Source organism: Podarcis liolepis, assembly GCF_965112155.1.
Source record: "Podarcis liolepis genome assembly, chromosome: 3".
Taxonomy (NCBI): domain Eukaryota; kingdom Metazoa; phylum Chordata; class Lepidosauria; order Squamata; family Lacertidae; genus Podarcis; species Podarcis liolepis.
The window spans coordinates 18,882,228-18,896,351 of NC_139557.1; the positions used below are offsets into that span (position 1 = coordinate 18,882,228).

At 47.8% G+C, this 14,124-nt stretch overlaps 1 protein-coding gene across 1 annotated transcript; it reads left to right on the top strand.

Moving 5' to 3' along the window:
* The first annotated feature begins 1,115 nt into the window (after positions 1-1,115).
* OTOR (otoraplin) lies at positions 1,116-6,901 on the top strand. The gene is made up of 4 exons (XM_083497239.1): positions 1,116-1,715; positions 2,421-2,560; positions 4,532-4,642; positions 6,376-6,901. Exons 1-4 carry the CDS (start codon positions 1,589-1,591, stop codon positions 6,397-6,399), a joined length of 402 nt encoding a protein of 133 aa, XP_083353365.1. The 5' UTR covers positions 1,116-1,588; the 3' UTR covers positions 6,400-6,901.
* The last annotated feature ends 7,223 nt before the right edge of the window (positions 6,902-14,124 follow it).

Genomic DNA, 14,124 nt, shown 5'->3' on the forward strand with positions numbered 1-14,124 from the left:
TTGTGGCGCTCATCTCTCTGTATAGGCCGAGGTAGCCGCCGTTTGTCCGCAGACAGTTTCTGGATCATGTGGCCAGCATGACCATGCTGCTTCTGGAGAACAGTGCATGGAAACGCTGTTTTCCTTCCCGCCGAAGTGGTACCTATTTATCTACTTGCACTTTTGACATGCTTTCGAACTGCTAGGTGGGCAGGAGCTGGGACCGAACAACGGAAGTTCACCCCATCGCTGGGATTCGAACCGCCAACCTTCTGATTGGCAAGTCCTAGGCTCTGTGGTTTAGACCACAGCGCCACCCGCGTCCCTTCTGCTTGCCAGAAAAAGGGGAATAAATTCCTACTTCTTCTCCTTTCAGCCCTTATGTCCTGCCTTCCTTGCTGTTCTGGAGGGTCATGAAACCAGCCACAATAGGATGTGATAATTTGTAATGGCCTTACATTTGACACTCACATACCATATAGTAGCTCAGTCATCTGTATTCTTCAGGTGCTTTGTGAGGCCATACGTTGCTGCAAACTTCAAATATAACCCTTTGAGATAGCAACTGGCTCATGGAATGGGGATCAAAAGCAAGCATCTACATATAAACCCACAACTTGATGACTGAAATCGCTTCCCACTCCTATGAGCTGCATTACTGCCAATGTGGCTCATAAGCTCCTTCCTCCCCCCCCCCCAATTTTTTTTTATTGGTTTTCACAAAATTATAAACAAACAAACACATAAAACTAAACAAACACAAATCATAACCTTATTAGAAATTACACTTATTAACATTGTTAAGTGACTTCCTCGCTTCCCCTTGGTTGAATTTCAATGCATATCCTTTTAATGGTTTTCCAAATCACAGTTCTTGTAAAGTTTAACTTAAACATTAACATCCTTAGATCTTTTCATTTTGAAATTAAACATATAAATTCATCACTTAACTTTTATAAAATCCTAAGGCAATTAGGTATCTGCAAGCTGTTTCCAATTAATTTAACTTGACATATTTAACTAATCATTAAATTTAGTTCATTCTTCCTGATACTCCTCCTCCTTCTGGTCGCGGACTCTTCCGGTTAGGTTGGCTAGGTCCGAAAAACCCATCATCTGTGGCTCATAAGCTCCTGATGGGGGAAGATGGCTTGTCTCTTTGCACTGGAATTGGTCTGGTTTTTGTTGGCAAAGTTCCTCTGGCACTTCCTCCCCAGCCCATGGCCAATATAGGATTCTTTGTGTTTCTGCTACACTTTAAACCATCCCGTAAGATTGGAAACCTGTATAATTAATGGGGACCTGTTGTTTTTCATCCTTGCACAAAATCTGCTGAACGTGATGTTGAGCTTGACTTAACTGCAGCAAGAGGCAGGCATTTAAAAACGCCTGGCAAATAAAGCAAAAGGGTCCCCCTGAAGTTTCCCCTGCTCTTTAAAAGCGATGGAATGTTGCCCTCACAACTTCCTATTGGTCAGAGAGCTTCTCATCCCCACCCTCCAAAATTGCATCTTAATGGTTTTTTTTATACATATATAATAGAGAGCTGTTCCTTAACCTGTTCCTTTTGTGTAAGGGAGTGAGAGCGAGGTGCCTGGGAGAGAAGAAAATGCCTCACACTGTTAGCATGCTGATGTTTCTGCTGTTTCTTGGATTCACTTTCCCGATGGTCGCGAAGGGAATTTTTATGGACAAGCTGGCAAGCAAGAAGCTGTGTGCCGATCAGGAGTGCTTATGTAAGTCACCCGTTTGTGAAACTGTGTGCTGAAAATGTGAACTCTTGCATGAATGAATCCCTCTGTGGTTTACCATATCCCAGGCATAACTTTAAATTTATGGATGTATTTTTCATAAATATATATTGGTGTAGCGGTTAGAGGGTAGGACTGGGATCTGAAGACCAGAGTTCAAAGTCCTCATGTTCGCTGGGTGATCTTGGGCTAGCATAACCTTACCTGCTTTGCAGGGTTGTTGTGAGGATAAAATGGGAACGGGCAAAAACATGTACAGTGGTACCTCGGGTTACAGACGCTTCAGGTTACAGACTCTGCTAACCCAGAAATAGTACCTCGGGTTAAGAACTTTACTTCAGGATGAGAACAGAAATCGTGTGGCGGCAGCAGGAAGCCCCATTAGCTAAAGTGATACTTCAGGTTAAGAACAGTTTCAGGTTAAGAATGGACCTCCAGAACGAATTAAGTTCTTAACCTGAGGTACCACTGTGCACCACCTCGAGCTCCCTGGTGGAAAAGAGTGGTATATAAATGTCAAAACAAAACAAAATGTAGATAGCTTTTGCAGCCTTCTCAGAAGATGAACTGTGAATGTGGAAAGGGATGCTTCTATGATTGCCTTTGCAAAATTAATGAGGATTTCCTCTTCTTACCACCCAGCCCTTTAATTATGTATAAAATCTTACTGGTGTTTTTTTCCACCCCCAGATGCCATCTCCCTGGCAAGGGCGGAAGACGATTACAACGCGCCAGACTGCCGATTTATTAACGTCAGAAAGGGGCAACTGATCTACATTTACTCAAAGCTAGTGCCAGAAAGAGGAGCTGGAGAATTCTGGGCTGGGAGTGTAAGGACCTTCCCTATGTTAAATCACATCTTATGTCTGCATGGCTATTTACCCCCCAGTATCCACAGTTTTTAGAAAAACCCCTGCTCCACCTCTCCTTGGACAGGGCAAGGCAATATTCTCACAAGCTCACCTTTATGTTCAGAAGCATCTGTTCCCTTCCCTTGCTCAGCACTTTATGGGGAGGGAGGTTAAAAAACACTCAGCCTTCTTAAAAGAGAGAGAGAGAGAGAGAATGAGATTTTAGCATGGAGAAGAGGAGGTTAAGGGGTGATATGATAGCCATGTTCAAATATATAAAAGGATGTCACATAGAGGAGGGAGAAAGGTTGTTTTCTGCTGCTCCAGGGAAGCGGACACGGAGCAATGGATCCAAACTACAAGAAAGAAGATTCCACCTAAACATTAGGAAGAACTTCCTGACAGTAAGAGCTGTTCGACAGTGGAATTTGCTGCCAAGGAGTGTGGTGGAGTCTCCTACTTTGGAGGTCTTTAAGCAGAGGCTTGACAACCATATGTCAGGAGTGCTCTGATGGTGTTTCCTGCTTGGCAGGGGGTTGGACTCGATGGCCCTTGTGGTCTCTTCCAACTCTATGTTTCTATGATACTATTCTATGATTCTATGAGATTTGTGCCAAAGTAAAAATAAGAAGGGGTGGGGAAAGTCTCTAAAATGGACTGAAGAAATACCTTATGAAAACTTTAAAAATACATTTATATGTTACATGTATGCCTCACCTTTCTTTTGTTTTGGAATTCAAAGCAAGCATACAAAGGGGGATTGGATTCACAGCTGCCTGGCTTGAGAGGAAAGACATTTTCACTCTCAGAAGATGGCACTTTTGGGAATATTGTCCCGTATTGTCCCTTGCCTCATTCCAAAGGCTTTCCTTGATCCTCAGGTGGGGTGTGTGTGTTTTCTAGGGAGACTGTAGTGAGGAGGGGAGAGAGCAGGGAAAATCTTGCAGGAACAGTGTTTGGCAGTGCTGCTTGGGGGGGGGGGGGCAGTTTTCAAGCACTCGGGTATTAGCCAGGCCTGGACTTTGTCTTCAGCAAAGGTCCACACCCCACCCCCCCTCCCGCCATGCCTTCAAGCTATTCTTTGGGTCTGTGCTTTGTATGTTAGACTTGCTTTTGCACAAAGCCACTAGGTTCTAGTGAAACACTGGAATATTTCCAGTATTTATTGAAATGTCCAGGGCAAGGCCAGTGTCAGTGCACATTACCATGACAGTTGAACCTCCCTCAAAAAACTGGTTTGGCATTCAAAGTGAGACCAGTTTGATGAGTCCAAAAAAAAATGGCCTCTGCTGCTGGGCTTTTTAAAATTTTTAGTCTGAACTCTCTGGAACTGAATTCTGGCACCTCTCAGGTGGGTGCCATTGCCATTATAAGAGATCAAGGGAGGCGTTCTTGGTGAGTTCTGGCATCTCTCTCCCCTCCCCCCTGAAAAAATAGCGTTGTCTTCATTTATTGTCATTCTGGAGCATTGTGGGAAATTTAACTCATGGCCAGACCCAGCTACGGAGCACTACTTCAAAATGCCTCAGCACCAGTTACTCCACCAGGCTCCATTGTCAACAGAATGCGACCCACCAGAGCACCTCTTGCCCAGAAACCCTTTGAAATGGAGTTGGGTATTGTCCAGGGCAAACCTTTTCAAGAAATCCCAGTTTAAGGAAATAAGGATTTTAAGAATATGATTAGTCAAGTCTACAGAAGAGGAATTAAAATCTGTATGATCTCACATTTTTCTTGGTCTCATTCTTGGAAATGCAATTACTTATATGTGCCTTTTGGTAAACAACAACAAGAACAAATCTGTTTTGTTAGTACCTTATGCTGACCGAAATAATCTCAAAGAGTGTACAGGGCGACTGGGGCAGCCCATGCTTCCAACAGAGCAATGAATTCATTTACTCTGAAGAATGGCGGCGCTTAACTCCAGGCTTGTTTGATCTAACCCGCAAGGTTTATGCAGAGCAGTACGAGGACCAGATGGGCACTGTTGGATATTTCCCCAGGAATTTAGTCACGGAGCAGCACATCTATCAGGAAGCAAACGAGACAGTTTCCACGAAGGTAAGAAATGAGCAAGCTATGGAAATGTTGCTACACAAATGCTTTGATGGTTTGTGGCCGAAGCTTCCGCAGTGGCTGAATATTGGTGACCCCATAATTGGTGACCTCATACCTTCTGCTAAGGTAACTTGAGTGAAAATTTTGCATCCTTGAAATTACTGAATAAGCCTCTGCAAGATGTTTCTTATTGATTTGGTTCTGGCCTCGTGTACGCTGAGAACAACACTCCTCTGGGCACAAGGTATGCTCTGTGCTTGTTTGGTGAGACTGCTTCCAATTGCTTTTTCCTGATTGCGCTGTGTTTTACAGTCTCACCTTCTGAGTTATTGGTTTCCTTCACAGAGGGACATTGACTTTCCTTGTTTGTTTTTCTCCTTCTTTGAGTTCTGAAAGCACTACAAGTTTCTTTCCTAAACGTAACTTTGGCTTAGTTCTCACTGAGGTGGCAAACCAGCCACCTGGGCTCTACGCAGGCACTATTCTAGAGGCCTTCTCATTGGGGAGGGCAAAGATGGAGATGTTCTTCAACTACCTTGACTTCAGGTTTTAAGGGGGAACCCAGCTCCTGTCATGGAGAATACAGCATCAGAGGCTTTTTGTGGGGCAAAGAGGCAGGAAACGCAACAAAATCCTAAAAGCTGCCAGAACAGCCTCCATCCCTGAGGCTACTGCAGCTTGTGCTAACCAAATACAGAAGTGAGACTGGGTCTTAGTATTTCCTGAAGTGCAACATTGCTCTTGTATGCAACTTTGCAAGAAACATGGGACATTTGCTTTTCAAAAAGCCAAGTCAGAGGTGGTCCTAGAAGACACTGGGGACTCAGCTATACAGCTGCAAATATAATGTTTTAAGTGCATTTTAAGTGTGACTCTAGATGTGTGGCACTAAATATGACACTAGATGGGGCTGATGAGCTAATGGCAAATCCCATATATATTTTACGTTTTTTAAAAAAGCATTTTCACAGTGTTTATATCTGTATAGATCCACTCTGGATTGAATCTAGTCAGTCATGCTTGGAGGAGAGCCGCTGAAGTAACTTAAGAACTCTTGAGTTCAGTGGCGTAGCGTGGGGGGTGCCAGGGGGGCCGGCCGCACCGGGTGCAACATCTGCGGGGGGCGCGCTCGCTGCCTCCGGAGTCGCCGAAGAGCCTCGGGCGCAGGCTGTAGCGGAGCCGCACGTCTCGCGGAACCGACGAGCTGTGCGCGCGTCCGGGCTGAAGGCGCCCGGCAGGCAGCGGCTCTCAGCGCTCGCCGCGGAGGACGCGCCAGGCAGCCCCTCCTCACAGCCCCGCCTCCGCCGGTGCTGCTGCAGCTGCTGGGCCGTTGCATTTTCCTCGCCTCTCTGCCCCCCTCCTCCTCCGGGCAAGCGGCGTCGTTTGGGCGGCAGCGCCAGCGGCAACTCGCAGGTTAGGGGTTGGGGGGCGCAAATTACTTGCCTTGCCCCGGGTTAGGGGGCGGGGCGCAAATTACTTGCCTTGCCCCGGGTTAGGGGGCGGGGCGCAAATTACTTGCGTTGCCCCGGGTGCTGACAACTCACGCTACGCCGCTCCTTGAGTTCAGTTGGGCCTCAACAAGGAGCGTGGCTGTCTGGACCCAACGCATCATGTTTTCAAAGCAACTGATTTTCCACAACTCCCTTTGTTCAGAATTGGCTCTAATTGCTTACTGTGTTTAAAAACTATAACAGTGAACCCAAACAACAACAACAACAACATGTTCTCTTTCTCAGGCCATCGATTTCTTCTGTGAATAGAAGTCTGTAAAGTGGTCAACCAGGACAGTTAAAGAAAGGAAGTACAGAAGCGCTGAGCAAAAGAAGATCTTCCGCCTTTCCTGTTGTAGATTTTAGGGAAAAACAGAAAGTCTCTTTTTCCTAAACACCTTTTTTCCAATAGAAAGGGTAGAAAAACACATCAATAGGGCTAATATGTAATTTTGATTTACTTTGCAAGTGATTTTAACCAATGCCCCAAACTGCTATCGCCTTTTAAATGACAGTATTCTCTTTGTTACTTTTCAGAGCAATAAATGCTAAATATTATAGGCAGGTGCCTACCATTTGTGCTTCGTCCATTTGCCTGAGCCTGTTGTTTCCTCTAATGCTGTGGTTCCCAGTGTGGGGCACATGCCCCACAGGGGGGCAATTTGATTTTTGAGAGGGGCAATTCGAGAATGAGTTATTAACAGTTAATGGCCTTTTAGGCTTCCTCCACATGAATAGCAGTTCACTTTTTGAATAATAAAAATTATATGTCACGGGGGGGGGGGATCAGGATTTTAGGTGGGGCATGGCTCCAAAAAGGTTGGGAACCACTGCACTAATGTGTTTTGTGTTGCTAAATAAAAGTCAAAAGGGAAACATTTTATTTTGCTATGTCACAATTTGAGGTTATCAAGGATACATTGTTTAAGGGAGGTTTTTGCCGTTCGGGGGGACGCGGGTGGCGCTGTGGTTTAAACCACAGAGGCTAGGACTTGCCGATCAGAAGGTCGGCGGTTCAAATCCCCGTGACAGTCGGTCCCTGCTCCTGCCAACCTAGCGGTTCGAAAGCACGTCAAAGTGCAAGTAGATAAATAGGTACCGCTCCGGTGGGAAGGTAAACAGTGTTTCCGTGTGCTGCTCTGGTTCGCCAGAAGCGGCTTAGTCATGCTGGCCACATGACCCGGAAGCTGTATGCTGTCTCCCTCGGCCAATAAAGAGAGATGAGCGTCGCAACCGCAGAGTCGGCCACGACTGGACCTAATGGTCAGGGGTCCCTTTACCTTTACCCTTGCAGTTTGGAAGGCAGCAGGACATACATTCATTTTTCATTCCCTCATATGCTTCTGTCTTGTGCTGACAACAGCTATGGGCTGCATTGGATTGCTTTACCTGTCAGTTTGATGGGCAAGCGAGCTCATGCATAAGTGTGTAAGGAATAAGCATGCGTTGGCCCAGATTGCGCCGTGTGAGTCTTGGATTTTGTTTTACGATTGGTGCAGTTCTGATCTATTCAAGCTATCCATGCCTAGGCTGTGCTCTCCAGACACAGATGTCTAGAGTGTCAATAGCAGGGCAGCAACATGTAAGTATTCAGAAGTAAAGGTAAAAAAACCACAACAGGTAAAGGACCCCTGGACCGTTAAGTCCAGTCAAAGGCGATGATGGGGTTGCGGCGCTCATTTTGCTTTTCAGGCCGAGGGAACCGGCGTTTGTCCACAGACAGCTTTCCGGGTCATGTGGCCAGCATGACTAAACCGCTTCTGGTGTAATGTGACACCGTGACAGAAACCAGAGTGCACGGAAATGCTGTTTACCTTCCCGCTGCAGTGGTACCTATTTATCTACTTGCATGCTTTCGAACAGCTAGGTTGGCAGGAGCTGGGACAGAGCAAAGGGACCTCATCCTGTCGCGGGGATTCAAACCACAATGGACGTGGGTGGCGCTGTGGTCTAAACCACTGAGCCTCTTGGTCTTGCTGATCAGAAGGTCGGCGGTTTGAATCCTCGCATTTCTAGTTCTTGTACTCCTTCCCCAAGATCTGCAGCAGCCTCTGCTTCTCTTCTGTTGGAAAACTCATTCCTCCCTTTTGCTATGTGCAACTGGCTCTACATCCTGCATTTTTCTCTGTTGCATCCTGACGAGCCTTTGACCAAGGCAGGTGAGGAGTTCCCCTTTGTAGATTTCATACACGGGTCTTCAGTAGGTTTATGCTGACCTCCAGTGCTTGTATTACACTTTAGATTTTAATTGCCTATGTATATAATTCACTGCTCTCTTCTCAACCTAGGCCTCTTTTCTGCTCCTGTGTGCTGAGGATATGGTCCTTTGGTGGAGCAAGGCAAACCAATGAGCTGCCATTTTTTATTTTTGGGGGGTTAAATAATTTTTATTAATTTTCAATTACAAAAATTCAATATGTGCCAAGTTATATTAATACCAAATAACAATACCAATTCAGATACAAATCAAATTACATATTAATTATAAAGTTTGTATGGCTTCCCATGTGCTGTACTTCAGGGTCTGATTCCCTTTAATTCTGACTCCTGACTATTGCTCAAACCAAATACAATCCATTCTGGATAAAATCCCTTATATCACAGCTACAGTGATTAACTTCAATTCACATTAACACATATAGTAATTTGTAAATTCGCAAATGAAGTTCTCCTTTCTTTTTCCTGTGTGAGGTTTTAATTTCCATCCATTGCTTCTTTATTCCTTTATCAAATATTATGTCCATATTAATTATTCCTGATCTCCTTTGTTGACTCAGAGTTACTCTGGAGAAGTCTCTCTCTTTGTTTTCAACTTTTCTGATGCAGCTGTAAAATTCCCCTTTGGATTTCAAACAGTCACCCAACATCCTGCCAAAGCCCTGTCAATTTAGGTGCCACCAGAGGCATTATAAAGGGGCAGATAATATGAGTCGGTGGTGCATTTTGGTTCTGAAAGCAGCTCTTCCTATTCCTCTCTGCGGGTTACTGCAAGCAGCTTGCCATGCCATCTGCTTTAATAAAAGCCACGGGGTCTATATTGTTTGGTTGCTCATGTGCCAGAGAGTAGATTTTTCAAATTAAAACCCTCCAGGAAAGATAAACCACAATCCTACACATGTTTCCCCCCCCCCCCGAAGCAAATCCCCACTATGTTCAGCAGTGCTTATTCCCAAATAACTTTGCTTTGGTTAGTAGCTGTAGGCTTTTTAGATCCCTGAGTATCAAAGAATCATAATGAGTAAGTCTTTCATGCTCACCAATTTCTTTGAACTTCAGTATGAATATAAAGGTAACTAAGAAATGGGGGTCGAGGGACGCAGGTGGCGCTGTGGGTTAAACCACAGAGCCTAGGACTCGCCGATCAGAAGGTCAGCAGTTCGAATCCCTGCGACGGGGTGAGCTCTTGTTGCTTGGTCCCTGCTCCTGCCAACCTAGCAGTTCGAAAGCACCTCAAAGTGCAAGTAGATAAATAGGTACCGCTCCGGCAGGAAGGTAAACGGCGTTTTCATGCACAGCTCTGGTTCGCCAGAAGCGGCTTAGTCATGCTGGCCACATGACCTGTGAGGGTTTGATTAGCTGCTTGTGCGTGAAAACGTGCTCCCTCAGAGTTTGTGCGACCCCACAAACCTCCGTGTGTGACGGAGCTCCTCAGACATGTCTGCTCTAGTCACTAGTAGAGTCCGACAGTGGCTGTCTGCGGAAGCGTTTCCAGCAAAGAAGTTCCTTAACGGAAACGCGTCTCCTGGACTCACGGCGTGACAGTTTCCTGCGAGGTGTGGGTCTCCCTATGGGAGACTCCGATACCTCCCCACTGTTCTCGCTGGAAGCCTCCCTGAGCCCTCCCTCCTGCTCGCATTCCCTCAGAGACCCACTCCTCCCCCTGCTGGTCCCTGCTTCAGCAGTTGAGTCTCTTTCATCCTGCCTGAGTCCCTCCACCACCTGATGCTCTGATGGCAGTTCCCTGACATCCACCTCCCCTCCAGGGCCCCCCTCACCCCCTCCCAATTCCTCCCCCCTGGGAGGTGAAGGGCTAAAACCCCGAAACGAATCTTCCTCATCTTCTGACGTCTCGAACAATTCTCTCCATCGATCGTCGTCCTGGCCAGCTGCATCCTCCTCCTCTTCAGAATCTGGGAACCCCTCCAACTCCTCTTCCTCGTCGGTGGTGGCAAAGTATTCCCTTCGGAACCTCGCTACAGGCTGAGGTTTACGTGGGAACCTCTGATGAAAAGTCTCTATTAAAACCTCGTCATTGACATCCTCTGCCCTAACCCAGGTGTTTTCCGACTCCGGTTCCCCTTCCCACATTACCAAATACTCTACTTGATCTCCCTTCCACCTGGAATCGAGGATCTCCGCTACATGGTAGCTGTGTTCCTTCTCCTCCATTGCTGGTCCCCTAGTGACCCTCCCCTCACTGTCTCCTCTATACGGTGACAGCAACGACCTGTGAAAAACTGGGTGCAGCTTCATGTGGTTCGGTAACCGGAGCCTGAAAGCCACTGGATTGACCTGCTGTATGACTTCAAACGGACCCAGCCTTTTGGGTCTTAATTTCTTACAACCTCCTTTGAATGGCAACCCTTGGGTTGACAGCCACACCTGGTCCCCCACCCTGATGGTTTCACCTTCCCTCCTGTTTTTGTCTGCCTGCCTCTTATATTCCTCCTTAGCCCTGTTTAAGTTGAGTTGGAGCTGGCGATGGATCGCTTCCATTTCTTCCACGAACTGTTCTGCAGCTGGAACGCTCCAGTTCTCCCCCTCCCCCCCTGGGAAGGCTCTGGGATGGCACCCGTGATTAGCCAAAAAGGGGCTCATCCCCGTGGACACGTTCTCTGCATTGTTGTAGGCAAATTCTGCCAACGCCAACTTCTCCACCCAATCATTTTCTCTGTCATTAACATAACACCTCAAATATTGTTGGAGAACCCCATTTGCTCTTTCCGCCTGCCCGTTGGTTTCAGGATGACGGGCCGTCGAGAAATTAACCTCTACATGCAGTAAGCTCATGAGCTTCCTCCAGAACCTGGAAGTAAATTGTTTCCCTCGGTCTGAAACCACCCTCAAGGGGGCGCCATGCAACCTAAACACATTCTCTACAAACAATTTGGCGGTTTCTTCTGCTGTAACCGCATGTGAGCAGGCTATGAAGTGGGCCATTTTAGTTAACAGGTCTACTACAACCATGATGGCTGTTTTCCCTCTAGACCTTGGCAGATCAGTCATGAAATCTATTGCCACTGCTTCCCACGGTCTCTCAGGTGTGGGCAGTGGTTCTAATAAACCAGCCGGCGCCTGCCTCTCCCCCTTGGCTCTTTGGCATTGTTCACACCCTCTCACATACTCCCGCACATCTTCCCTGACCTTGGGCCACCAAAATTCCCTGGTAACCAGCCACATGGTTTTGTGTTGCCCAAAGTGCCCTGCTGTGGGGCTATCGTGCAGCTGCTTGAGTACCTTCTCCCTCAATTCCCCTTCAGGTATATATAACGCTCCCTTATAATACAATGCCCCATTTCTCTCCTCAAAACCACCGGATTTGTCTTCCTCCCCTCTGAGATCCCTGAGTTTCCCCTGGGCGTATGCATCCTGCACCGTACCCTCTACCAATTCCCTTTGCCCCACCAAAGTCGCCCCACACACCCAGCGGTCCTCTGGAATGATATGGGTTTCTTCGGGTGCTCCCTCCCCCTCCAAATATTCAGGTTTGCGTGAGAGAGCGTCCGCCCTAACATTCTCTGGGCCTGGCACATAACAAATCTCAAAGTTAAATTTGGAGAACTCTTGGGCCCATCTCAACTGCCTTTGGTTGAGCACTCGCGCCGTTCTCCAGTACTCTAGATTTTTATGATCCGTGCACACTTGCACTTTATGTTGTGCACCAACGAGCAGATGCCTCCATCTCCGGAACGCCTCATGAATGGCAAGCAGTTCTCGGTCGTACACCGTGTAATTCCTCTCGGATTTGTTCAGCTTCCGCGAGAAGAAGGCACACGGACGCCACTCTGACTCCTCCTTCCCCGGCTGCAGAAGAAGCACCGCCCCTATGGCTCGGTCAGATGCGTCTGTTTCAACCCTTAGCTTCTTTCGTAAATCCACATGCAGAAGTTGTTCTTCAGAGGCGAAGGCCCTTTTCAGTTCCTCAAACGCTCGCTCCGCCTCCGCCGTCCATACAAACTTCTTTTTACTGCTGAGACAGTCAGTGATGGGCGCCGTCAGATGGGCGAAGTTGCGGATGAACTTACGATAAAAGTTTCCAAACCCTAGGAACCTCTGCACATCCTTCTTGGTTTTGGGTGTTTTCCATTCCAGCACTGCCTGTACCTTGCCGGGATCCATGGCCAATCCCTTGTCTGACAGGCGGTACCCCAGGAATTCCACCTCCTTGGTATGGAACCGACACTTCTCCAGTCTGACCCACAGCCTGTTGGCTTGCAGTCTGCTCAACACTTCTCTGACGTCTCTCACATGTTGCTCCTCATTCTCAGAATACACCAACACATCATCTAGAAAGGCAACGCAATTCTTGTAGAGCAAAGGGCCCAGCACGTGGTTCATAAAAGATTGAAAACACGCGGAGCCTGCTTGTAATCCAAATGGCATAACGAGGTATTCAAACGCCCCCAAAGGGGTAAACATGGTGGTTTTCCATTCATCCCCTTTCCTTATGCGTATCAGGTTGTACGCCCCCCTTAGATCCAGCTTTGTGAAAATCTTTCCCTTCCTCACCCTGGTCAAAATATCATCAATTCTGGGCATAGGGAACGCCACCGGTTCAGTCACTGCATTCAGCCGCCTAAAATCACATACAAGTCTCGGCTTGTCAGCATTTTTTTTTGTCCACAAAGAACACTGGGCTCCCCCCTGCGGCTTTGGACTCTCTGATGAAGCCTCTCTTCAGGTTCTTGTCAATGAACTCTCGCAACTCCTGCATTTCTCTGTCTGACATGGCATACAACTTGCCTACAGGAAGCTGTGCTCCAGGGAGTAAATTGATCTGACAATCAAAGGGTCTATGAGGTGGTAGTTGGTCAGCTTCCTTCTCGCTGAACACGTCGCTGAGATCTGCATACTGTGGTGGTACCTTCACCTTCCCCATTACTTCAGTCCCTGCTAGGGTGGCTTGGGCCCCTGCTGAACCCTTCTCCCCTTTGCAGTGTTCTAGGCAATGGGCTGAACCAAAGGACACCACTCTTTGATGCCAGCCAACCAGCGGATCATGTAGAGCTAGCCAGCTCATTCCCAAAATAATGGGAGCGCCTCCCAGGGTGGCCACATTAAACGCTATCAGTTCTGTGTGCCTTGCCACCCTCATTATCATTGGGACAGTCTGCAAGCGGACTCCTCCTCCCAACAACTCCCTGCCATCAATCGTGGTCACCTGCAGGGGGTTGCTTAAAGGGATGGTCTGTATCTGGTGTTCAGCAGCAAACTCCTTGCTCATAAAATTGCAGGAGCTGCCTGAGTCCAATAGCGCCTTTATTTTTAGGGGGTGCCCATTCTGCAGCTCTAGCCACACTTCAATCACTAGAGCAGGTCGAGGAGCTTCTGGCACGGGCACTTTCACTGCTCTTTGGCCTGGCTGCAGTGCCCCAATTGTGGCAACCAGGCGTTGGCTTTTACCTGCTCCGCTCCCCCTTCTTCTCCCCCCTCAACAGCTCCCACCATCCCTTGCCATTCCTTCCTCTGGGGGCAGACTCTGGCAAAGTGGCCTGGCTGTTGGCAGAGATAGCATTTCCGGGGGCCCTTTCCCTCCTTCTTAGCTCCCTCGCTGGTTTTTGAAAATGCGCGCGCGCGCGCTGTTCCGATTTCCATCGGCTCTGCCGGCGGGAAAGCTGGCTCAGGAATGTCTGGAATGCGGAACTCCTTCCAACGTTCCCCTCTCCCTTCCCGCTTCTCCAAGGCTCTTGCCTCCTGCCGCGCTCCTATGGTCAGCGCAGATTTGGTCAGCTGATCCATAGACTCCGCCCTGGGGCTCCGTGCCAGCTCGTCTTT

What these genes read in the sequence shown, in the direction of transcription:
- OTOR (XM_083497239.1), top strand. Translation starts at nt 1,589, where the DNA reads ATGCCTCACACTGTTAGCATGCTGATGTTTCTGCTGTTTCTTGGATTC. An exon ending in TGCCGATCAGGAGTGCTTAT is followed by an intron (nt 1,716 to 2,420) that starts GTAAGTCACCCG and finishes TTCCACCCCCAG; the next exon opens with ATGCCATCTCCCTGGCAAGG. An exon ending in GAGAATTCTGGGCTGGGAGT is followed by an intron (nt 2,561 to 4,531) that starts GTAAGGACCTTC and finishes CTAACCCGCAAG; the next exon opens with GTTTATGCAGAGCAGTACGA.